The 25,128-nt window shown below is 27.9% G+C and overlaps 7 protein-coding genes and 2 long non-coding RNA genes across 15 annotated transcripts; 4 read left to right on the forward strand and 5 right to left on the reverse strand.

Moving 5' to 3' along the window:
* The first annotated feature begins 398 nt into the window (after positions 1-398).
* Positions 399-6,961, forward strand: LOC113797530 (uncharacterized). 3 transcript variants are annotated; one of them, XM_075819624.1, is made up of 5 exons: positions 399-1,048; positions 3,613-3,820; positions 3,890-4,111; positions 4,186-5,956; positions 6,036-6,961. In XM_075819624.1, exons 1-5 carry the CDS (start codon positions 960-962, stop codon positions 6,125-6,127), a joined length of 2,382 nt encoding a protein of 793 aa, XP_075675739.1. In that variant the 5' UTR covers positions 399-959; the 3' UTR covers positions 6,128-6,961. The 3 variants fall into 3 exon arrangements, with proteins under 3 accessions (XP_075675739.1, XP_075675741.1, XP_075675740.1); XM_075819626.1 differs by having other exon boundaries at positions 408-970; XM_075819625.1 differs by lacking the exon at positions 399-1,048 and having other exon boundaries at positions 2,828-3,820.
* LOC113794029 (uncharacterized) lies at positions 1,246-2,352 on the reverse strand. 4 transcript variants are annotated; one of them, XR_012846114.1, is made up of 5 exons: positions 2,198-2,352; positions 1,997-2,090; positions 1,874-1,920; positions 1,519-1,819; positions 1,246-1,463 (listed from the first exon to the last, which is right to left on the reverse strand). It is a non-coding gene; the product is annotated as an uncharacterized LOC113794029 (long non-coding RNA). The 4 variants fall into 4 exon arrangements; XR_012846113.1 differs by having other exon boundaries at positions 1,874-1,933; XR_012846115.1 differs by having other exon boundaries at positions 1,993-2,090.
* A 106-nt stretch (positions 6,962-7,067) lies between the features above and the next one.
* LOC113797549 (uncharacterized) lies at positions 7,068-15,721 on the reverse strand. Of its 2 annotated transcripts, XM_075819621.1 has the most exons (4): positions 10,978-15,721; positions 9,997-10,907; positions 9,748-9,913; positions 7,068-9,678 (listed from the first exon to the last, which is right to left on the reverse strand). In XM_075819621.1, the coding sequence occupies exons 1-4, from the start codon at positions 15,420-15,422 to the stop codon at positions 8,847-8,849; spliced, it is 6,354 nt and encodes a 2,117-aa protein (XP_075675736.1). In that variant the 5' UTR covers positions 15,423-15,721; the 3' UTR covers positions 7,068-8,846. The 2 variants fall into 2 exon arrangements, with proteins under 2 accessions (XP_075675736.1, XP_027203754.2); XM_027347953.2 differs by lacking the exon at positions 7,068-9,678 and having other exon boundaries at positions 9,744-9,913.
* Positions 7,143-8,436, forward strand: Sgf29 (SAGA-associated factor 29). Its single transcript, XM_027347940.2, has one exon. The coding sequence runs from the start codon at positions 7,143-7,145 to the stop codon at positions 8,301-8,303; it is 1,161 nt and encodes a 386-aa protein (XP_027203741.2). The 3' UTR covers positions 8,304-8,436.
* A 732-nt stretch (positions 15,722-16,453) lies between the features above and the next one.
* On the reverse strand, positions 16,454-17,924 carry LOC113797551 (NDP-glycosyltransferase YjiC-like). The gene has a single exon (XM_027347955.2). The coding sequence runs from the start codon at positions 17,832-17,834 to the stop codon at positions 16,485-16,487; it is 1,350 nt and encodes a 449-aa protein (XP_027203756.2). The 5' UTR covers positions 17,835-17,924; the 3' UTR covers positions 16,454-16,484.
* A 49-nt stretch (positions 17,925-17,973) lies between these two features.
* LOC113797541 (tRNA wybutosine-synthesizing protein 2 homolog) lies at positions 17,974-19,124 on the forward strand. The gene is made up of 2 exons (XM_075819630.1): positions 17,974-18,440; positions 18,493-19,124. The coding sequence occupies exons 1-2, from the start codon at positions 18,107-18,109 to the stop codon at positions 19,092-19,094; spliced, it is 936 nt and encodes a 311-aa protein (XP_075675745.1). The 5' UTR covers positions 17,974-18,106; the 3' UTR covers positions 19,095-19,124.
* Positions 19,125-19,223: 99 nt separating this feature from the next.
* On the forward strand, positions 19,224-21,756 carry Nbr (exonuclease mut-7 homolog). Its single transcript, XM_027347954.2, has 4 exons — positions 19,224-20,115; positions 20,176-20,469; positions 20,533-20,931; positions 20,988-21,756. Exons 1-4 carry the CDS (start codon positions 19,405-19,407, stop codon positions 21,678-21,680), a joined length of 2,097 nt encoding a protein of 698 aa, XP_027203755.2. The 5' UTR covers positions 19,224-19,404; the 3' UTR covers positions 21,681-21,756.
* On the reverse strand, positions 20,982-22,180 carry LOC142644890 (uncharacterized). Its single transcript, XR_012846067.1, has 2 exons — positions 21,786-22,180; positions 20,982-21,720 (listed from the first exon to the last, which is right to left on the reverse strand). It is a non-coding gene; the product is annotated as an uncharacterized LOC142644890 (long non-coding RNA).
* A 397-nt stretch (positions 22,181-22,577) lies between these two features.
* On the reverse strand, positions 22,578-23,866 carry LOC113797542 (uncharacterized; the record flags this gene model as incomplete). Its single annotated transcript, XM_027347946.2, has 2 exons — positions 22,578-23,662; positions 23,725-23,866. Coding segments are annotated over 2 exons (1,227 nt in total), but the record flags the coding sequence as incomplete, so codon positions are not given.
* Positions 23,867-25,128: the final 1,262 nt, after the last annotated feature.

Below are 25,128 nucleotides of genomic sequence, written 5' to 3' on the forward strand. Positions count from 1 at the left end.
GAATATCACACCGAATTTTTTTTTAAAGAACACTGTATTTATGAACAGTGTTTGTTTTTTTGCAATATCGAATCATCATCGTTCGAATCAAACAACCACAACAGCTAACAGTCTACTTATTGAAAAGCAAAAAATATATGGACATTATTATCGATCAACATTGTGATGTGATTTTTAATGTTTCAACAAAAAATTTTTGTTTCGACAAGAAAGAAAAAAAAAATAGCTGAATCGTAAAGTATACATTGAAGATTAATTTGCAAAAAAAATTAATCAATCTTAAAAAAGCTGAATCAATTTGATAAGAATTGTTTCATTGGTTTTGCTATCATCCAAATTGAATTCCTTTTGAAAATGTCCATAAACTTATTGCCAAACAAAACAAAAAACAAAATATTAGATCCATCCATCCATTCCTATTTCATCCATCGCAACACAGTGATGATACCTTCATTTGGTGTGGCACGTTGTTATGATGTGATGTGATGTGTGTATGATGTGATGATAGTTTTATCCAAAAAACGAAAAAAAAAACAAATTGAAAAGATATAGACAGAGAAACCGACGACAATCGAGAGAAGAAGAAAAAAACAGAAAAAAAGAGATCTGCACACCAACAAACAGCAAATATAAAACTCAGCTAATCAAAACATTTTTGTTTCTCTCTTTCTTTCGGTGAAATTTTTGTTTTGAGCAAAAAAATAAAAATGAAATAAAATCATCATCATTGATCCAGGAAAATCTTTAAAAAAAAAGAAAAAATTCACAACGAATAAAACATGTGCAATGAATGAATGAAACATTCTTTTTTTTTGTTTGATAAAAAGGAAATGATCGTCATTTAATTAATTTTTTCTCTTTTTTTTAGTCGTTTGTTTGATTGTCGAAACTCAAGTGGTGAGCAAACGAAATAAACAACAACAACCATCATAAACAAACAACGAAAATAGATCCCATAGATGGATTTCATGTATTTTTTAAATGAAAATTTTCATCAAAAAAAACATTTTTTTGAATCTTTACCTAAATTGATTACACACAGAAAAAAGTAAGCTCCGCAAAATTGAAGAACACTCTCCAAAAATGTGTGCAATCAAGAATTGCCAATTTTGAAGAACACTCTCCAATTTTGTTTGCAAGCAATTTCATGCAACGATTAATCGAAATGACTATCGATAGTTTCGCTCACTCCGATTGTTGCAGGTTCTCCTCCCTCCTCCCCATATTAATTTAATTACACATAAATTAAAATTTAATTTTAATTTTATTGTTAATTAAAAAATTAGAAATTCATAAAAATCATTAATATTTAACATCCCACGTTGATCCATTCTTGTCCAGTTCCAAATCGATCCCAAATTGAATATTCGATGTCCAACGATCCCATTCATGTTCCAAGATTTAATGTCCAAATCTGATTCATGAAATTGAAAATTTGAATCCCATCATTCTCAGTGATGATCCTGAATTTAAAAGAATATTAGTTGATAATTTCGATCATTGGATTCAAAAACTTACCATCATTTACTACAAGTATCCATTCCAGTTTGAAAATACTCGAATGATATCATAATTTTCGATCGTTTTTTGGTTCCAAAGTGTCACCAGGCATCGGACTCAATAGGAAATAGCTCAGACCATGTTTCCTAATCCTAATCTAACCTAGCCTATCCTATTGTTTAACATAGTCAAACTATTCTTGAATCAGATGCCGATGAACAATGGAATCGCAAAATCGATCGGGAACATGATAATCATTCGAATATTGTTTCGACATTCATTAGCAAAAACTTGAGGAACCATAGAGTGTAAAAATTACCTGGAATGTAAAGAATGAATTAAAATGTAAAGAATGATTAGAATGTAAAGTTACCTGGAAGTCAATCGATCCCGGAAATGCTAATTAGCACCATAATGAAACTGAAAAAATAAACTTGAAAAAATGTGATTAAATGAAAGTTTATTTAAAATGAAATATCATTTGACAATTACAAACTTGAATAAATGCCATTGAGAAAATGATCATTTTTCGTCGATTGCATCATCGCCCGTCCAAACAATTTTCATCAATTTCGTGGCTAATTTTTAATCTGGAAACAAATGAAAGCATAAACAAAGATAATCTTTAATCAATAAAAGTGATTGTTCCAAAAATTTGGACCAAAATCAATAATTAAAATTGGAAAAAATAACTTACTTTTAATATCGAGCAGAAAAAACACGTTCGAAAAAACAACGTCAACAAGAAAAGTTCGAAATCGAATGACGAGCACAAATCGAACGTTTAACTAACTGCGTTTTACTAACGTTGCATTCTGATTGGACGATGGAAAAGTATAGAAAATAGCCATTTGACTATGCGCAAATGATCATTTGTCGAACTTGTGAATTTTTTGAAAAAAAGAATGCATTATTATTTTCCATAGACTTAACATTGGCAAAAATTGACAATTAATTTTATTATTGATTTTTCCAACTTGTGAATTGATGAATGTCAAATAATTTCGATCTTGAATCGATTGACCAAATAATGGAAAATATTTAAATTCCAAAAGAGTATCAATTTACTATAACAAGCCTAACACTTACAAGAATCTTGAAAGTTGATACACATTGATCATATTAGAATTGTGTCGTAATTCGGTCGAAGATCATCATTTAAGATTATAAATTAAACAAACCAAAATGTAAAATTAACTTCTAGATTAAACATACACTTTTAAAAAAGGAAATTCTATTTTTAACAAATTCTTTTATATTTATTAATGAATTGTTAGATATCAAAGATTAAATACCAATTATCATTATTAACGAAGAAAATTTTCAACTTTATTTAGTATATCAATTCTAATTGATTTTTGTGATAAAATCTTATCGGAATTACTGTTTTTTAATCGATTTACCGAATTCCATAATTCGATTGTTATTACTTTTCAAATTTGAATAGTGTTTACCAACGTTGAAGAATGTTTTTCAAAATTGGAGAGTATTGTATTGGAGAACACTCTCCAATTTTGAGGAATGCTTCCCAACGTTGAACAGTGCTCTCCACAATGTTCTCCAAATTTGACTAACACTCCTCAACTCTGATAAGCATTTCTCAAAATTGCAGAAGAAAAATCACCAATTTTGGGGAGTACTCTCCTTACTTTTTTTTGTGTGTATCGATTGATTGATTGATTTAACAAAAAAAAAAACTACGATGGTGTTTTTTATGTGTGCGTGTAACCATTATCAACATTGAGTGATTTTTTTTGCCTGACTCAGTATTCAGATTTCTCAACAACAAAGTTGTTGTTGCTCGGTGAAATATCTGTGTCATAATAATTATCATTAACGGGAGCTTTGAATTTTTGTTTTTTTCCCCGTTTGGACATTACAGAACAATTTTTGTTTTATCATTTTTTGATCTCCAATTTGTTTGTTTTTGTTTTCGCTGTTTTATTTCAATCTTCAATTTTGTTTTTTGATTTTTGATCTCCTTATTTTAATGGCCATACCTCTATCATTATTATCTTTTTTTTCTGGATAAATTTGGCAACATAAATTGATTTTGATTATGGATTTAATCAATAATCGTAAATGTCGATTTTTTTCGACACATAATAATAGCTGTGTTCGTTCAGTTGCATTCAATCCAAAAGATCGTTTTATATTTTGTTCTGGTGGTAATGATGGACAAATTGGTTTATATCATGCTGGTCGTGCAGAATTATTACGAACAAATTCTGTGATCTCATCATCATCATCATCATCATCATCCAGTCATCATAATAATCGTTGTGTTAGTGGTGTTACATTTTCAAGCGATGGTAAAAAGGTAATATTAAAATCTTTGTGTATTTGATTTTCAATCATTTAGTAATGTTATTATTCTGATTATGGATAGATATTGGCAACAACATCATCAAGACGTGTTTCAGTAATCGATGTTGAACATGGAAAACCAATTGTTTGTTATGATAATTGTGCATATAGTTCAATACGTGATCGTACACCATTAGCTATTAATCCTGAATCACCAAATATTGCTGCCTGTTCATATGTTAATGGTAAAGGTGTTACTATTATTGATTTACGTATGCCACTTCCATTGGATTTTATTTTTGATGTAAGTTTTTATTATTATTTTTGTGGTAATCAATCAATCAAATTTAATTATTTTAATCTAAATTTTTTTTATAGTTTCATACGGATTTAATACGTGATATTATATTTTTACATGAAAGTTGGCCTTTTTCATCCAAATCATCATCATCATCATCGACAACGACAACATCATTATCATTGTTGGAAAATAATAATAATTATGATAATGGAAATAGCAATAATTATCATCATCAACAACAACAACAAAATCAATCAAAAAATAATGGAATTATCAATGGTAGCAGTAGTGGTGGTGGAAATGGTTATACATTATTATCATTATCATCACAAGGACAGGCAAAAATAACCAGTATTGATGGTCGTTTATTACATACATTTGATTTTGGTCATACGGGTAATTCAATTGTACCAACACCCGAACATTATGGCCAAACATATAATGGTTTTCAATCAGCATTAATTTGTGGTGGTAATATTATTTCAAGCTATATACCAAATGATGATTTAATTAAACAACAACAACAACAACAGACAACCAATGATTTTATTCATTCATCATCATCATCATCATCATCAAACATTCCTTTTAATCAATCTTATAATAATAATAATGGCAATAATAATAATTTTGATATGATGATCTTGGATAATGATAATCCACAGCAACAACAACAACCAAATAGCCGTACAAATCCATTATTTACATCATTATCTGGTTCATTAGCATCAAATTCAACAGCATCAACAACACCATCATCATCATCATTTAATGTAATAATAAGCAATCCAAATAATGTTGATCTAAATGTTTATCAAATACCTCGTCGTAATGAATTAATGTTTGGTCCAATATCATCATCATCATCATCGATTGATTCAACACGTATACATCGTGCAATACGTTCAATTGTTGCAACAAGTCAACAACAAATTAATACTAGTAGTGCCATTTCATCCGGTTTGAATATTCATCATCATCATCATGCACATTCTCATAATAATTCACAACAGCAATCATCATCATCAATAGCATCTGGATCCGGTTCATCATCAACTATTAGTAATCGTTTGTTTCAAAATTTGATTAGTCAAAATCCAAATCATCATCATCATCATCATCACCATTTGTCACATAATCAACGACAGAATCCACTTTCATGGCATGGTAGTAACAGTGGTAATAGTGGTGGTGGTATGCTTGATATTTTTTCACTTATGAATGGTAGTGGAAATAATAGTGGTACTTCTGGATCATCAGTAAATCGTTTACATAGTCATCAACGACGACAACACCAACAACAACAACGACGATCATCATCATCAAGAAATATTCCTATTGTTGATGATTGTGATGATGACGATGATGATGATGATGATGACGACGACGATGATGATGATGATGATGACGATAATGATATTGTCATCAATGATAATGAAAATACAATTGAACAATGTAATCATCAATCAATAAATACAAATACTAATCATTCAATGAATTCAATATTATCTAATCGAAATATAATTGATCATCATACACCAATCAATAGTTTTATAAGGAAAAAAATATTATTCTATCATGATCATTGGGATCATTCGAATAAAACATTTGATACTATTATCAATAACAATAATGGTATTAATTCAACAATTATAAATCAACAACAACCACAACAACAGATTTATCGTTTACGATTTTCAAGTAATGGTGCAAATTTATATGCAGCCGGTGAAGGTGGTTTTGTTCGACAATATCGTCGTTATCCAAATCTGAATTTAAATTGTTTAGGTGAAATTTATCGTCATCGTGGTGATATACTGGATATGGATATATCACCATATGATGAATGTAAGTAAATTATTTAATGTAAAATCGACAATTTGACAAATCAAATTTTCATTTTTTCCTGCAACAAAAAAAAAAATAGTTTTGGTTACAGCATCGAAAGATAAAACTGTTGGTTTTATTTGTCTTGGTTCACCTAGTCATGGATGGACGGAATATTATGAATATACTTGATTGATTGATAACAATAACAACAACAAACAAACAAACAAATATTCGTAATAAACATCTTTATCTTTAAATGAAAAAAATCTTTATCTTCGTATAAACAACTTATCGGATTTTTTTTTTGTCAACGCAATTGATCTATATTTTTTCGACGTTATTTTAGGTAATAGTTTTATATTTGTATTCTACTTAATTGTTTAGGTAAACAGAAAAAATTTTAGCAAAAAACAAAACAAAATAACAAGATAGAAAATTATCTCATCTGATAAGTGCAATCCTTGTTATTATTATTATTATTTCTATATATAGCTTTTTCAATATATCCCTTTTAAATTTGATTATCAACACACGCACATTGCAAATGATTCATAATCATCATTGTAAAAAACAAATGAAGTCTTTACGCCCTTTTTTCAATTCAATGTCTTACCTTTTTGTTTTCACAAACTTAATCATACAAACACACAACAAGAATCGAATCTAATCTAATCTGATCAATCTTATTGATTTGATTTGATAATCTTTGTATCTAAATGGCTTCTTAATCAACAACAACAACAATAGTACATGCATATCTTGATTGTGGCCATCATCACTATCATCCAAAATAATCTATTTTTTCCACTCCAAAAACAACAACAACAACAACAAAAACTTATTTATTTTTATCCACAAAAATGAAAAAAAAAAATTCTGTAAATAATCGATGATGATCTACAATCTCTATGATTTTTTTTTTCTTGATTAGCCTTATTTCATGGAAAATTATTATTTTTTTCAAATTTTTATTTTTATTCATTTTCATGCTTCAAACAAAATAATACAGCAAAACTTAACCAAGATTATTGTCAAAAAATGAATTATTTTAATCTAAAATTCAAAATAAAAAAAATGATTGAAAAACCATTTCGACATACAGTGGTCACCGGTATTCACAATAGCCACATTTGGTTTTTTGTTGTGATGTTTTTAGGTGCGCTCAAGAATTTTTTTTTCAATTTCACAATTTGATTTAATAATAATGGCCGATAATAAAAATGATGGATTTAAAGAATCAATCAGTGGATGTTCGACATCCGATCCTGATGTTATAAATAATAACAATACGAATCAAACAATGCTCAACAATCAAATTCATCAATCACAAACATCACAGGATATATTCAAAGGTGCTGAAGGTGAATTTCTACAAGAACGTCTACAGGTTTTGAATCGTTTGACCAAACAAATTACATTGTTTCGACAACAAGCATTGGACAGTGTAAATGAACTTCGTAATTCACAGAAAAGTTGTATGAAAACCGAGATAAATAAATCGGATGCTGATCGTTTGAAATCATTATTCGATAAAGCTGTTATGGATTGTGATAAAGAGGCCGATGCTGTACGATTATCATTAGATCTAATACAAGAGATTCGAAATTATTCACGTTCAAGACAGAAAAAAATGCAATATGCATTCAAAAATAAAAAATCATTTATACGTCGTGGACAAATGATCAAAATATTGAATGATTGTGCTCATACATTACCATTATGGATTGGACGTTCAGTGAATGAAAAACCACCACCACTTTGTGGTGCTATACCTGCCGATTTGGAATATATTCCGAAAATTGGTGATCTAGTTGCAGCATTAATACCAACAGCAAGCGATATAATTAAACCATCAACATCGATTAGTCATCTAAATAATCCTAATCATGATGGTGATTGGATATTGGCCGAAGTTGTACACGTTAATGGTAATAAATTCGAAATCGATGATATTGATGAAGAACAAAATGAACGTCATTATCTTTCACGACGTTCATTGATTCCGCTTCCATTATATCGTGCTAATCCGGAAACTAATCCCGAAGCATTATATAAACGTGATACACTTGTTCTAGCATTATATCCACAAACAACTTGTTTTTATCGTGGTAAAGTATTACATGCACCGATTACAGCTAATGGAATGTATCAGATATTATTTGTTGATCATACATATCAAGAAGGTTATTCACCACCATTAGAAGTACCACAACGATATGTTGTAAAAGGACCAAAAGATTATTCAATCGAAACAAATAAAAAACGTAATCGTGAAACGGATCATCCAGAATCATTACAAGGTTTAATACCAAAACGTTTTCAACCAACAATGTCAACCATACATAAAACATTGAAAAAAGAATAAGAACGTGTCTTGTTTTGTAAACATATTGAAAAGAAATTTTTATTTCTTATCACCATCATCCATTTATTATTATTATCATTATTGTTGTTATTATTCATCAACATATTTTAAAATGGAAAAAATTCGTACATCATGTGTTTATCCTAATTAATAAACTTTCGATTTCAATCAAATAAGACAAACACTTTGTTTAAAGGAATATTTTTCCAGAAAATTATTGATTGATTGATGAATGTGTATTATTTTGTGTGAATGAAAAAAATGAATTATTAAAGTGTTCAAGTGTGTGTAAAGGAGTGATGTAAATACCAGCAGCATCTTTTTTTCCAAGTATAGTTTTAGAAGGAAAGAGAATCGAGCAGCAAAAAGTTGGTGGAAAAGACAAGGTATTTTTTTCTGAATGATTATAAATGATGATTGACAGTTTCGATTTATGAGCCGAAAACAAACCGATCATTCTTTTTCTTTCTTCCTTTTTTTTCTCTTTTTAGTTGTGACTAGATATTTCAATTTTGTTATGTCGATAGAAGAAAAAGAAAACATTCAAAAACTTTTCATTATACTTTTTAACGATGATGTATTTTTCGTTGTTGCTGTCAATGATTGATGATCATTATTATTATTATTATTGTTATTAATTAGTTGATTTTTTTTATTCTTTTTCGACATAGATTTCATTAAAACTTTATCACGAAAATTCGAACCATTATTACGATTATTAGTATTCTTCAATGATATTACTTTATTTGTTGTCGTTAATGATGTTGTTGTTGTTGTTGAAGTCAATGATAATGTTGATGATTTTGTTGTTGACAAACTACTATTATTATTGTTGAGAATTTTTTTCGTCTGATTCGAAGAATTATTTTTATGGATTGCGGATGATTTTTCCAAAGATCCTGATAAACTTGGCCATTCTTCTTCTTCTTCTTGTTTTGGTTGTTCTACAACTTTTATCTTCAATTGTTGTTGGGGTGATGGTAAAACCAATGATGATGATGATGATGTTTTAGCCGTTTTTGTTGCATTAAAACATTTGGCAAAATTCTGTGATGAATATGATGAATTTGCTATGTATGATGATGATGATGATGGTATACTATCTTCGTAATTTGATTTCATATCATTTGATTGTAATGGTGATTTTCTTGCATCAACAACAGCTGGTTTCATTAGATTGGTTGTTGTTTTATAAAGAAAATTTACTCGTTGATTTTCAAACAAATTATCATTCGTTTCGGATGAGGTATTTTTTGGTTCATCAAACAATGATGGAAAATCTGAATCAGATTCAATTTTAAATTGTGATGATTTAAAATTCATATATGATGTTGTTGATGAGTTCAATGTTTCTGAATCAATTTGATCAAAGTCACTGTTGAAATCGATTCGCAAAAAATGAAACAGATAAATAAAAGATTTAGTCCGAATAATAAAAAACTACCTTTTTGGTTTTTCATGTAGAAATGGACAAAATTCTTCTTTATAACAAGCACCTTCAAGATAATATTTGCATGGTATTGATGATAGATCATGTGAAAATTTACAATCAAGACGAGCGCAAGCATTTTCAAGATAAAATGCACATGGTTTTAGTACTGGTTTGGCATCTAATAAATATTATTTGAAAAGAGATTTATTAGAAAGCCATTAAAAAACAATATCATCAACGTGTATGATACTCTCTACTTACCACTATCCGGAACAAGATATCTATTTTCCAATTTAAATTTTATATCCACCGGTTGTAAATTATCAATATCATTCGATGATGTCAGAAAACTATTTTGCCCACCAAATGAATTGTTCGACATCAATTGATTTGTATTCATCATCGACAAATCATTATTATCATCTTTAGGCATATTGATTAGATAGCCATCATAATTGTATAAATCATTTCCATATGATTCAACAAAATGCGTTGCTTCATTTTGATCAATCATTATTCCACCGTCCATATCATCACCATAATAATAGATATTATCATCATGCGGTCCTTGATAATCACTACAATCATTTTGCAGTTCGGATCCGGTCGGATACCAATTCTGTTGTTGATGGCGATATGATGACGTTCGTAATGAATAAAATGTTGAATGATCAACATTTGTATTGGAAGTTACCACATGACCATTAATATAATTATTATCATCATTTTTCGAATCATCATCAGCCGAATTAGCGTTTGATTTCAATTTATAACGTTTTGAAAATGGTCCCGATGGTTTTGGCGCTATTTCTTCAACAACATTTGCAGATTCAATAGTTGTATTATTTTGAACTTTAGGTAAAAATGATGTTGGTATTTTTTCCACATCAAAATCAGATGGTAAATCATCCGAATTCGAAAATGATGATGATAACGATGATGTTGATGATCCAGTAGATTGTATAGGTATCGATAATGAAGTTTGAAAGCATTCATTGCTATCAACTTCTATTTCATTTTGTCGTTCACGATTTATCGAATCAAGAACATTGTTAATCATTTCTGTCAAATTAATCACATCATTCGATGGTGATGATGATGATATAGTTGTTGGCAATAGAAGATTATCATCAATAATTGAATTTTGTTCAGATTTGCTATCCAATTTGTCACTGTCAAAACCACCAAAAAAAACATTACGATAATTAAAAAACCCAAAAATTCTATCATTTAAAAACTTACATCTGATTTGGACATTTTGAATTATTATCATTATCATCATTATTACTGACATTTAAATGATAATTATTCATTTTTTCAGCAAAATTTTTTCGAAAATGTTGCATCATTTCGTCATCGAATGAATAAAAATTTAATAATTTCGAATCGATAGTAGCGCCGCCAACATCACCATCACTATCGATAGTTGTCAAATTGAATTCATTCGAATTGGTTGTCTTTTCATTATCTGTCATTTGATTTTGACATTGTCGTTGTTGTTGAACCAAATCAATAATCAATGATAATTCTTCATTTAAATTCTTTTGACGATTATTATTCGTTGAATTCATCATAAACATATCATTCATATAGCCAAGTGTACTATTTTGATTCCATAAATTTGTTAACCATTCCATTCGTCGTTTATGATCCCAAAATTCAGGCATCATTGTTGTTGTTGTTGTTGACGATTCTTCTTCTTTATGATTTTTATTATTATCACAATCAATATTATCATTCAACATTGATTTAATTGGTTGCCACCAATTTGTTTCATCATTATCATCACTGGCACTATTATCATTGGAAAATTGTTGAAATATTTTCGTCATACTTTTTGGCCAAAATTCTTTTTCATGATAATCAAGCCATTCATCAATCGTTTCATATAATAATGATGATGATGTTGTTGTTTTTGTTGTTGTTGATGAAGATGATGGTGATATTGTTGACATAATGTATTCTTCTAATTCTTCATCTTCATTCGCAAATATCGATGATTGTGATGATTTTTTTGTAATGATTTCCATATGACAATCACTATCATCATCTTTATTGCGATGTTTTTTATCAATATGATCATCATCATCATATATCATCAATTCTGATTTCCATAATGTTGTTTTGGATGTAGTAGTTGTTGTTGCTATATTATCATCAAGGCTGTTACCATCATTTTCATTAACCATATGGTTGTTATCGTTCATCATAAATGAAGATAATAATGGCTTCATTGAATTATTATCAATGTTACAGTCATTAATCAGCAATGTTTGTTGTTGTTGTTGTTGATTTTGTTGGCCATTATTATCATCAACATTATTAAATAGTAAATCATTTTGATTATCATTGTCAATGACATTTTGGCAATCCATCAGTAAAAATAATGGGGATAATTGTTTTAAACTTGAACATTTTACCGTCATTTTTGTATGACCATCATCATCATCATCACTATTAATATTAATATTTTCATTGACATTTTTTTCATTATCATTTTCAATATCATCCTTGGCTAATATTGAATTTTCTAAAATTTTTTCATCATTTATTGCCATCGATAGTTTCTGTTTGATTGGTGATTGTTGTTGCTGTTGTTGAACACTTGTTGATTTTAAAAAATCTGGCAATAATGAATCAACACTTTTGCCATCATTTTTGGTCAAAGATTGGCCATTTTTTTCTTCATCATCATGTTGATCATCAACAATCTGATTATCAGCAATTTTATCTTGATGTTTATCTGCTGATGAAATTATTGATAATTTTTGATATGGTTGAAATTTTCGACCATTATTCGATGATTGAAAATCTCGTTTCGCATTAGAATATGAACGATGATTTATCGATGATAATGTTGATAATTTACGTTGTTGTTCACCAATAACAACATTTTGTACATTTATTGAACGATTCATTGTTTGATTAGAAGAATAATGTTTATTATTTTTATCATTTTTCAATTTGATCACAGAAATTGTGGAAGTTGATGGCAATGTTGTTGTTGTTGTAGTAGTCATTGTCGAAATAGTTGTTTGAGTCAAATTAGTTTTCGAATGTTGATTCATTAAATATGATGGCATTAATTGATTAATTTTTTCAATTTCTTTTGCCGATAATCCGGTTGATGATGATGATGAATTATGATTCGAATGAGTATTATTATTATTATGGTTAGTTATCGATTTTATCGTAGCCGATAATATTTGATTTTCGGCCAAAATCGATTGATTTTGTTGCTGTTGATCATAATGTTCAGAATTTTTAACCATTTCCATTCGTTTACCATTTATTGTTTCATCATTATTATTGTTGTTATTGTAATTATTATTCATTACTATAATCGAATTATTATTATTATTGATTGTAGTCGATAATTTTTTCAATGTTGTCATTCGATCACCATTATTATTATTATTATTATTATTGATATTGGCATTATTATTATTGTTGATATTATCATTATCAATATTATCAATATTTGATGTTGATGATGTTGTTACAATTAAACCGGTACGTGATTTATTATTATTACCTAATAATTTACTTTTTAATTTTACTACTAAAGGTTTTCCCAAATTCTGTGGTTGTTGTTGTATAGAATTTGATGATGATGCTGTGGTGGTAGATTGATTCTGTAATTCTTGCTGCTGTTGATGATGAAAATCTTCAACATTCGTTGATATTACATTCAATTTTGGTTGATATTTTTCAACAATATTTCGAATAATTTTCTTTCCATTCCAGGTATCATCATTATCATTATTATCCACTAATGTTTGTCCATTATTATTATCAATAAATACTGAATCATCAAATGAAGATTGTTGTGATGAACGAAAATTTTCTGAAATGGATATTTTATTCCTACTACTACTACCACTATGACTATTACTACGTGATCCAGATGATGATTTCAATGTCGATGTCGTTGATGATGATGATGATGATGATTTGGTCATAATCATCGATTCATTACCTAATGCTGGAAATGCATCATAATATCTTTTTGCTTGATCCAATATCAATTCGGTAGTTGTTTTCACTTTTTCCTCTTGTTGTTGTTTGCCACCATTATTATTATTATCATTCGATTGACGATTACGATTCGTTGATGAAAATTGTAACAATTTCCTATGACGATCATCATCATCATCATCATTTGTCTGATTTTGTTGTTGTTGATCAAATTTTTGACAAATCTCATCAATAAATTCATCAAAATCTGTCGGCTTAATCATCATATCTTTATCGATTGCTGATTTTAAACATTTTGATAACATAAATTTTCGATAATCTTTTTTTCTTGAATATTTTCGATAACAATCTGGACAATCGATCAACATAAGATCATCATCAAAATCATCATCATCATCATTATTATTATTATCATCATTATAGTCATTTTGTTCATTAAAACGATCATTTGACATTGAACGACCACGGCCACTATTGTATTGTGATTTATTATCCGTTGTTAACTGTCGATAACGTTTATGCATCCATTTTGTTGTTGTTGGTGCTTTTTGTTGATTATTTTTTGGCCGTTGAATTTTCAATGATGATCGATTATTAAACAAACTAAATGGATTCAATTGTGTGGATGATGATGATGACGATGATGAAGATGATGATGTCGATGATGTTGTTGTTGTTGATGATAAACTAGGACTACCACGATATAATCGTTGATGTGATTCACAATAACGTAATTTTTCAGGTCGTCCAGTTGTTGTTGTTGTTGTTGATGCTGCTGATAGAAATTGTTTAAAACGAAAATTATTATTTGTTGTTATCGATCCTTCATAACCACTATCAGGTTCATTTAAATTATCTTCTAAATTATCATCATCATTTGTCGATTGTTGTTGTTGTGGTGGATATTGTTGTAATAATGATAATAAATATCGGCTATAAATAAATGAATCAATTCCACGTTGATCTAATTCGGCTTCTAACCAATCCAATAGATTTTCATCATCATCATCATTATCATTGTATTTTTGATCTTGTTGTTGTTGTCTTTTATTATTGCTGCTGCTGTTGTTGATATTTTTTAATGTTGATGATATTTGTAAAAGATTCTGCGTTGATGACGATGATGATGATGATAAAGAATTTGTTGTTGTTGTTGTTGCTGTTGGTGATGAAAAACGTGAATTTGGATTCTGTCGCGAATAATGATGATAATGAGATGGTGATGATGAAGGTGATTGATTGAAGTTTTTAATCGAATCTTTTACATTTTGATAATGAAATGTTGTTGATTTTTTCGATTGAAATGGAAATTTTGCTGCTGCTGCTGCTGCTGTGTTTGTTTTTTTCGAAAAAATCGATGATGATGGTGATGTTGAAAATGATTTTCGTTGATGATGATGATGTTTAAATGGTAAAGATGTTGTTAGATTATTATAATAATCATTTCTGGAAATTCTATCGGAATTCGATCCATTATTATTACTATTTCCACCTTTACTGTCAATAGATGTTATTTTTGATAATTTATTTATTCGAAATTGTTTGTTGTTATTTGATCCAACATCATAATTAAATTTGGATAAATTTTTCAGTTGATTATTATTATGATTTCGGTTTGTTGTTGAATTTTTATCAATTGATTCTTGTCGTCGTTGTTGTTGTTGCGGTTGTTGATGATCAGATTGATAAAAATTCAGGCTTGATTCCATAAATATTATTTAGATTCCAATGATGGGGAAAAGAAGAAGAAAAAAAATCAATAAATGATGAAAATAGATTGGCACTTGAATTATTCTGCAACAAAAGGAAAAAATCGATGGCCGAAATTGAATGAATGAAAAAAAATAAAAAGGAAAAATATCAAGAAATCATAGCAAGAAGAAGGATGTTTGGTTGGTTGGTGGTGAATTCAGAAAAAACCAAAAAGAAAGAAAATCAAATTAAAAAGCAAATCAAAATGATATGATGTTAAATATGAATGGTGATTTTGATTGATTTTAGTTTTTAGTTCTTCATTTCCATTTCATTATCGTTGCATGATTCTTTTGAAACGTTGAAATTCTGCTAATTCATTTGATTTTTTTGTTTGTTGATATTTTGCTTGACGGTTTCAACTTATCATTTTTAATATTTTTGAATTTTTCATTAAATTTTTTCTGTTTTGTCGTTTGAAAATATCACAAAAATTTTCTTGGTTGTTTTTTTTCAAAGGTATTTTTCTTTCAGTTTTCACATGATATTTTTATATGTTGTACAATATTGATTAATGTGAATGGGATCAATCATTACGATGATGATCATTAGGTTATAGAATCATTGCCATTATTGATTATTCATTTTTCGTTATTATTATTGTAAAAATGGATACAGATTCAGTTTTGCAATGAAAAATTTATTCGATGTTTCAAATAGAATTATTTCATATTAAGAAATTTTCTGGATAAAGAATTTATATTTTAGGGGTTTTCTTTCGTTGTTTTTTTTTAAATAAAAAATTTACGCAAAAATCCAATTCACAATTTTATTGAAGACAAATACAAACAAAACAAAACAAAAAATCATCAGTGTTATAATATGGCTCTTTTTTTCTCCAAAATAATCATCAACATCAAACAAACAGTGGCTCTGTGTTTGTCTTCGATCATCATCATCATCATCATTTGAGTGATGTGTGTTTCGATGACCGTTCATAAATGATGTGATGAAATGAAATGAATTTTTGTTTTTTTTGGTTTTTTAATTTTTCAGAAAAATTTTATTCAAATTTCTTTTTAATTATTATCATCAAATTCTTTAACAATTTTTTCAATTTTTTCACATGCTTTTTGTTTACTACAACGTTGACGAATATTTTTTGCAATCGATTCGGTACGCAAACGAAATCGATCATCAAATAATAAACGATCAATCGAATCGATCAATTCATTATCTTCGAAACGAAATGGATTCAACGTCAGGCCAACTTGTTTTTCCACCGCACGTACACCATTATGGTATTGATCATAAAACATTGGCATTATTAGAACAGGTTTACCAAAATAAAGTGCTTCAGTAAAACCATTATTACCACCATGTATAATGGCTGCATCAACCATCGATAAAATTGTTGTTTGTGGTACATATTTATCACCCCACATATTATCGGCTAATTCATATTCATCATGTAATTTTCCTTTCGATACCAGATACCAATGTTTAGTTTTAGCCAATACCTGTACTAAACGTTTCATTAATTCAACACTACCAGATCCCATTGAACCAAGTGATAAATAAACTAATTTATCACCAGATTTCATTCGATTACGAAATGGAATTTCGAATGTTTTTCCATCCGCATTCGATTCGAAACGACAAAAAGCATCAACACCAACATAACGATTTGGATCAATATCAATACAATCATCATAATCCAATTCTTTTGGATATTGATAAAGATTTAGATATGGTGAAAACATTATAAATCGATCATTAGATTTTGGTTGTACAAGGCCTGATTCTTCGAATAATATTCGTTGTCCATCGCGAACTTTTGAATAAAATATTTGTTCCAATTCTTTTTGAAATGTTTCCCATGTTTTTGGATCACTTTTCGTACCGAAATCGGATAAAAATGGTGGAAGTTTATCCGATTGAAACAAACCAATTGGATGTGAACAAAATAAATAAATCCATGGTCGATTTGTTGTCAATAAACTTGGTGGAAATATTTCACAATCAATAATAATCAAATCAAATGATTCTTTTTGAAGATACAATTTGATTTGTTGATCAAATTTTCTTGATGTACCTGCAAATGTATCTTCGAAAAAATTCATCCGATCTAATGAACGTAATTTTTCCAATGGTGTATAATCGGCCAGAAAACCATATTCAATCATTAATTTTATATATTCTTTTACCGTATCTTTTGATTCTTCTGGTTCAGCATCTTTTTCATCAACATTTTTCAATTCCAAATATTTAAAACCATATTTTTGATATTTCGGCATTGATTCTTCGGTTGTAAAAAAATAAACATCATGTCCACGTTCCTGTAATGTTTGTCCAAGTCCAATACAAGCATTTTGTGGCCCAGTCAATTCAGTTGTATAGAATATTATTCGTAATGATGATTTTGCCATATTTTTTTCAGTTTTCTTTTTCAAAAAACTTGATGTACCAATGTTTGATATATGTTACAATGTGACATTGAAAAAAACAAAACAAAACCAGTATTTATGTGTTCCTTGTGATCAAAATCTTTTAACTGATTAGATAATCAACGAAAAGAAGAAAAAAAAATTATCAAAATTTTGCGGCATTCGATTTTTGATTTCAAAAAAGAAAAAATCATACCGTTCATAGATAACAGTATCATGCAATTTTTTGTTTATCTTTAAAAACCGAAAAAAAAATGATGAACGATATTCGTTTTGTTCGTTATGGTGATCTGATTTTATTTGATGAAAAATCATTTCTTTTAAAGTTTAATATCAATTCAAAAGATGATGATGAATCATTTCGTTTGATTCAAACAAATTCAAATGAAAAATTTGAACAATTACGAAAAAAATTACGTTTTAAACGTGCTGCATTAATATCGAAAATTTTTGATGATAATTTTCGTACACCAAATGTTTATCTTTTCTATGATTATGATTCAATCGACCCAATCGATCCATGGGTAATTCAAATTGATAATGGAATAAAATATTCATTCGATGTAACCAGAACTATGTTCTGTAAAGGTAACTTGTAATCGTTCGATTGATTTTTTTAATTCATTTTTCTCGCAAACAGGTAACATTAGTGAAAAACTTCGTTTGGCCAAATTGGATTGTCACGATGAAATTGTAATCGATCTTTTTGCTGGTATTGGTTATTTTGCTTTAATATTTGCTGTACATTGTCATGCTAGGCATGTTTATTGTTGTGAATGGAATCCAGCTGCAATTGAAGCATTACGAAAAAATATTCAATTGAATCATGTTGAAGATCGTATGACTATTTGTGAAGGTGATAATCATCATAGTTGTCCACATGGAATTGGTCATCGTATTCATATGGGATTAATACCAACCAGTTTAGAATCATTAGAAATTGGTTGTCAAGCATTAGATCTTTCGAGTGAAAAAGATTTGTTCATGCATATACATGAAAATCTTAGTTATTTTGAACAAATTAAACAACAATCAAATGGTGAAAATAAACCACAGATAATCGAAGAACAACGAAAAAAATGGGCAACAAATATCTGTGAACAAATATCAACGATTCTCGAAAAATTATCCAATATTCAATTCAATGTAACTTATAATCAAATTACACGCATCAAACGTTATGCACCACATATCGATCATATGGTTGTTGATGTTATTATTTCGCGAAAAAAAATTGATTAAAAAAATTTAAAATGAAAAATAAAATTGAATTTATACGCGATCAGTATTCGATTGCATCGTATGAAATTGTTTATCCATAATGTATGCCAACTGTTCTTGTGGGGTAATAAAAAAAAATCCGCCTGTTGTGTTTGTTGTTTTGCCGATTTGAGTGTCAATCATAATTGCATTTTGTTTTGTTTTGTTTTTTTGGATAATTTTTAAATCATTTTTTTTGCCATTATTCAACGTAGTGTGATCCTTTTTATTACTGAATTGACATTTTTGAATACGACTTAAATACAGAGAATTTAATAAGAAAACCCAAATAATGGAATCGAATGAAATATTGATTGACAAATCAACAACAACATCAAACGATAATGTTAATGATAATGGTGACAATTGTTCGATGACAATAACAACACCCATCACATTGCCAATTATTGATCCAACACATTATAAATCTTCGGAAATCTATTTAGATGATCGTTTAGAATTTCAACAATATTGGGAAGAAAATCAAAATTCATCAATAGCCATATTGGAATATTTGGAAAAATTTTCCAAAACAAATTTAAATAAATTTATACATTCAATATTGTATATTATTGAATGGTCATGTATGCATCAGAAACAAAATTTACCATTATATTTGGCAAATATTGATGATTATCAAAAAACTAGATTAAAATTACCAAATTTTAATGATGATAGTGATAATGAAAAAATATTTACAGAAATATATTGTAAACATTTTCAACAATTATTATATGAATTTTTTGATGTTTATTTTCGTTATCATCGTTATATGACATCAATAAATGATTTATTATCAATATTTCCACAATTAAAATGGCTTATGTTACAACAATCAAATAATGTTGGTCATTATCTTTGTCAATTAATGGCACGTACACAACAATCCGATACAATTGGCTTCATATTCGATATGATATTTACTGATTTAGATTTTTCTCACAATAATAATGATGATGATAAATCTATTCAACTTGATGCTTTGATTATTGTTTTTATTAAGGTAATGTTATTTAATTGATTGATTTTTCATCGATTAATTATATTTTCATTTGTATTATAGTGTGATGGTTCATTTCGTATTATTGAAAAACAATTTCATCGTTATGATAAGAAAATTTTTGAAAAATTTTTACAATTATTAGATGAATGTCTTTTAAATAATAGAAAATTATATAATTATTATCAACATTATCAATTGGAAGATTATCCAATACGAACACAGAAAATGATTAAACGTTTACTAAATCGTATACATTATAATCTGGATGATTCAAATGCATTTCAATGTACACCACGTCATATTGAAACATCAAATTGGGAAACACTTGCATATTTGATTAAATCAAGATTTAGGGTTTGTATTTTGATTTGTTGATTGATTGATTGATTGATTTGACGTTTCTTATTCGTTTTACAGATGAAAAACATTAGTAATGAAGCATTCTATGAGCTAAGTAAAAAACTTATCGATGATTCACCTGAAATTGAATATAAATTTCAATCATGTCTGAAAAAATTGGGTCCAATTGAATTACAAAAATATTGGGATTATTTACGTGATAATGATCTAACGCAACGAAGCTGTCCATCATTTATTTGTGATAGAAATTTTCTAATCGATTCAATTCGTTTAACAACAAATCAACCATGTAGTCAACGTTCTTGTTTTCAAAATAATCATCATAATGATTGTTCAATGATACGACAACAACACCAACAACAACAATATTATAAAGGAAAACCGAATGAAAATTTTTCAATACATTTTATTAGTGATGAACAAAGTTTATATAATATGTTATATGTTCATCTACCGGTATGTGTTTTGTTATAATCATAAATTTTGTTATTATAATTTTTTTCAAAAAATAGCATGAAAATATAATGGCTATTGATGCTGAATGGTTACCAATATTTTCTTATCGTCGACATAAAATATCAATCATACAGATTGCATTACGTAAAATTTGTTTTATAATTGATTTGGTTGATTTTACTACGAAAAAATCGGATGAATTTCGTCGTCTTTGGCTGCAAGAATTTTGTAGCAAATATCTTTCAAATCCGGAATATATGAAAATTGGTTATGGTATTACACAGGATTTAGATATTCTTGGTTATAGTACCGGGCAGATGACAAATTTAAATCTAAATGGTAATTGTGATTTAGCACGGTCATCACGTCATTTAGTACAATTTTTATCCGATCAATCTGTTCGTCATTATAATAAAATAGCAGCACAAATTAAACGTTCGAAAACTGTATTAGAATCATCATCAAGATCAAATAATGGTGGTGGTGGTGGTAATAATTCAAATCAATTTCAAGGTCTTTCAATGTTAACCTATGTAATGTTTGGATATTCATTGGATAAACTGGAAAGACAATCGGATTGGAATCGTCGTCCATTACGTCATTCACAATTATTATATGCATCATTAGATGCATATTGTTTAATTGATATTTATGATAAAATTCATTTTATTGGACAACAATTTCATTTTGAAAATGTTAAAGAATTTCTACAATATGTTATGGCTAATACGATTGTTGAAAATAATTGAATTTGATTGAATGATTTTTGCATGTTTTTTTTGGTATTTGCTGTGAAAAAAAAATTTTTATTTTTTAATTATCAAATTTTTTTTCCTTTTTTTTGACTGAATTACCTGTCGACCTTGATGTAATTTGATTTAAATTCATTTTGTTCATTTTTTTAAAATTTCATATCACAAACATCTTCGTCATCGACAACAAGGAATTGAATTTGCGAAAATTAATTTTTTGAGAAGAAGAACAATGAGCAGCAGCAAACAATGTAATGTGATTATCTAAGATTGACTATATTTATAAATAAAGGAAAAAAATTTGGCGCTTTTTCGCACCTGTCGCATCGATTATCATCATCATCAATTTTCTCTGAAAAAACAATTGTTTCTTCATAATTATTATTTAACTTGAAAAAAAAATTGTTTGATTGACTGGCTGGCTGTACAAACAATTTTCTTTTTCTTTTTGGCTGTCAAAATGATGATGATTATAGCACCATGATGATAATAATGATATGTCCTCGACATTGAACTCAACTGTGTATGAGATTTCGTGACTACAATATATGAATTTCAAAAGGAAAATGTTTGATTTTTGATTTTGTTTGTTTGGTTTTCATTCGAAATTTCCTTTCCTTTTTTTTCAATTGATCCGTATGAAAAAAACTTTGTTTGTTTTGTTTTTTTTTTTGGCTTTTCTAATTTCGATCAATCAATCAATTTCTCTGATCGATGAATGTATCATAAAAACAGCAGGTAATCAATCTGATAAAAATGATTGCACACAGTGTTAATATTCACACCTTGTTAAAGTTTTCAATTTTCTTTCGTTTCATAAGCTTAACAATCTAAAAATTAAATTTTTAAATTTTATTTTTATTTTTCCCAATTTTTTTTTTTTTGTTTAAAATTTTAAAAATGTGATTGAAACAGATTGGATATAAGTATAACATTAATAAAGAAAAATATTAAACTACGAAAATTATCCGCACTGGTAATAGTGAATATATCACCACAACGTATACCAATCATATTGGTTGTTAGTTGTAAATGTGTTTCCAATAATTTCAAACGAAATAATATCAAACGTATCGGTAGATATTGACAATGTTGTTGATGTTGTAAGATTTGTTGTCGATTTGAAATGATACGATCATAAATACTCATAACAGATGATTGTTGTTGTTGTTGATGATCATTTTGACAATAAATTAATCGTTCAATCTGCGGTATTAAACGTCTTGAATAGACATTTAATTGTGCAAACACAGTGAAACCAATTACAGCAAATGTAAATGTAGCAAAAAATACAACTGCCAATGCATAACGTATAAAATCTTCACTACGTAAATCTAATAACAATACTAATTCCATATCATTAATAATAACATAAACATAATAAAATATTAAAACAAATGTAGAGATTTCATGTGCAAAACGCATAATTTTGCCATTAATTTCATTCAATTGACATAATAATTTTATACGATATTCATGTTTGGTTGATGATTTCATCAATGACATTCGTGTTCGTACATGTTCATATTGATAATGATATAATAATGCAGAAATTAATAGAATAAATAACCATGATAAACTAAAATTTACAACACGAAATGTACTAAATAATAATATTATATTAAAAAATATGAATGAAAACCAAAATAATAATGATAATTGATAATTATTATAACCAATTAAAAAATCTAAACCGATCATATTCAGGAAAAATATCATCATTATACAGCCAAATATTGGTACTGCACGTACATAAAAATCTAACCAACAACATAATTTACGTAATTGTTTACGATTATTAATGGATGAATATTGTATTGATGATTGTAATTTTTTACATTTTTTTATTAATGCAGATTGATTTGGTTTAAAACTATTATCACCAAATGTTTGTTGAAATATTTGATCCCATTGTTTGATTTGTATGAAAAGATTATAACGTTTTTTTGGATTCAATACCACTTTCCATGATAAATAGGCTAATGAAAACAAAAAGTTGAATTTCAATGAAATTTCAAACAAACAAACACAAATAACTTACTTAATAAAAATTCACAAAAAAATGATGAAAACAATGCTAGATTAAATTGATAACGATTTTCACCATAAATAAATAATGGTGCAAATATACAAGTATGCCAATTAAGTTGTTGATCATTATCATTTAATTCATCATAGGATTTTATTGATGAAAACAATCGAAATAGATTCAATATACCGGGTATAACATTAAAAATTATAACATATTTTTTACGTTTATTATCAACAAATTTTCTATTTGTAATTTGTTCAAATTCATTTAATGGTAACAGATTTAATAGAATCATCCATTTAATTAAACAACGAAATGGATTACGACGATAACGTCGATGTATACGATAAACAATATAATCATATATTGATGATAATTTTGTCAAACGAAATTGTTGTTTTCGTATGGTAAAATTTTCATTTTGATTATTCGGATTGATAATTGAATTAGTTGAATCGATTATATTTGGCCAATTTGTTCGATTTAATTGTGGTTCAATAGCCATATTTTTGTTTCAGCAAAGAATTTTTAATGAATTTTTCTCAAAAAAAAGAAAAAAAATGTTGTTCGATCGAATAGAGATCCAAAATGAAAATGAATTCAGGAATTCGTGAAAATTGGGAAAACAGAAAAAAATTTATATTTTCAATGTCGGAATTTTTTCTGGCAAACAGAATTGATTTTATAATTCTGCATTTTTTTCTTTTTGGATAACCAGGAATAATCGTTTTGAACTCAAAAGTGTCACGAAATTTCCATTTAATTTATGACCCAGTAAAAATAACCAAGAAATATCAAAGTAATAGTAAATGCACTTGACAATTTGATCAATTGCTAATTTGCTTTTACCAGAAAAAAATTGACGGAATTAACTTTTTTTTCCTGACTTAATCAATTTAATTTCGTTCGATTTTAAAATGAAAAAATCTTTATTTTTTTAAATTTTTTTTGTAAAATCAATTTCAGTCAAGTTTTTTCCACTTTTTTGTTTCCCCTTATAATGATTTTCAATGTGAAAAACAAAACGGTAATGATGATGATGATAAGTCTGAATTATCGTCATTATCGTTGTTGTTGTTGTCGATATTATTCGTGAGAAAATTTGACGTTTTTATTCACTTGGTAATCAATTTTATGCACCGTAGTTTTTGCTTTCGGTAAATAAGCCAAAAACGAAAACGATTTTTCCGAAAAACATTACCAAAGATGAAAAAACCAAGTTTTTCAGAAACTAAAGTGAAGGATTCCAAAAAAAACCATGGAAAAAAGGGGTCGATGGCCAATATTCTTTGCAGAGAATTTCTTTTCTTGTTTCTGTTGGTGGTGGTGAAGAGAATCTTAGCCTTGTTCATAAATTTTTTAAATGATTTTTTTTTTTTAGCTAAAGCAACAAAATTATTAAGAAAATCCATT

Source organism: Dermatophagoides pteronyssinus, unplaced genomic scaffold, assembly GCF_027571235.1.
Source record: "Dermatophagoides pteronyssinus isolate colony J.1.1.1.1 unplaced genomic scaffold, Derpt_VIB-CSIC_2022.12 sq0004, whole genome shotgun sequence".
In the NCBI taxonomy this organism is placed as follows: domain Eukaryota; kingdom Metazoa; phylum Arthropoda; class Arachnida; order Sarcoptiformes; family Pyroglyphidae; genus Dermatophagoides; species Dermatophagoides pteronyssinus.

Excerpts from the sequence above, each read along its gene's own strand:
- LOC113797530 (XM_075819624.1), top strand. The coding sequence starts at position 960 with ATGGATTTCATGTATTTTTTAAATGAAAATTTTCATCAAAAAAAACAT. Across the intron at positions 3,821-3,889 it reads TTTCAAGCGATGGTAAAAAG|ATATTGGCAACAACATCATC; the intron begins GTAATATTAAAA and ends GATTATGGATAG. Across the intron at positions 4,112-4,185 it reads CATTGGATTTTATTTTTGAT|TTTCATACGGATTTAATACG; the intron begins GTAAGTTTTTAT and ends TTTTTTTTATAG.
- Sgf29 (XM_027347940.2), top strand. The coding sequence starts at position 7,143 with ATGGCCGATAATAAAAATGATGGATTTAAAGAATCAATCAGTGGATGT.
- LOC113797549 (XM_075819621.1), bottom strand. The coding sequence starts at position 15,422 with ATGGAATCAAGCCTGAATTTTTATCAATCTGATCATCAACAACCGCAA. Across the intron at positions 10,908-10,977 it reads TCAAAATGTCCAAATCAGAT|TGACAAATTGGATAGCAAAT; the intron begins GTAAGTTTTTAA and ends TGGTTTTGACAG. Across the intron at positions 9,914-9,996 it reads ATATCTTGTTCCGGATAGTG|ATGCCAAACCAGTACTAAAA; the intron begins GTAAGTAGAGAG and ends AATATTTATTAG.
- LOC113797551 (XM_027347955.2), bottom strand. The coding sequence starts at position 17,834 with ATGGCAAAATCATCATTACGAATAATATTCTATACAACTGAATTGACT.
- LOC113797541 (XM_075819630.1), top strand. The coding sequence starts at position 18,107 with ATGATGAACGATATTCGTTTTGTTCGTTATGGTGATCTGATTTTATTT. Across the intron at positions 18,441-18,492 it reads CAGAACTATGTTCTGTAAAG|GTAACATTAGTGAAAAACTT; the intron begins GTAACTTGTAAT and ends TCTCGCAAACAG.
- Nbr (XM_027347954.2), top strand. The coding sequence starts at position 19,405 with ATGGAATCGAATGAAATATTGATTGACAAATCAACAACAACATCAAAC. Across the intron at positions 20,470-20,532 it reads TGATTAAATCAAGATTTAGG|ATGAAAAACATTAGTAATGA; the intron begins GTTTGTATTTTG and ends TTCGTTTTACAG. Across the intron at positions 20,932-20,987 it reads TGTTATATGTTCATCTACCG|CATGAAAATATAATGGCTAT; the intron begins GTATGTGTTTTG and ends TTCAAAAAATAG.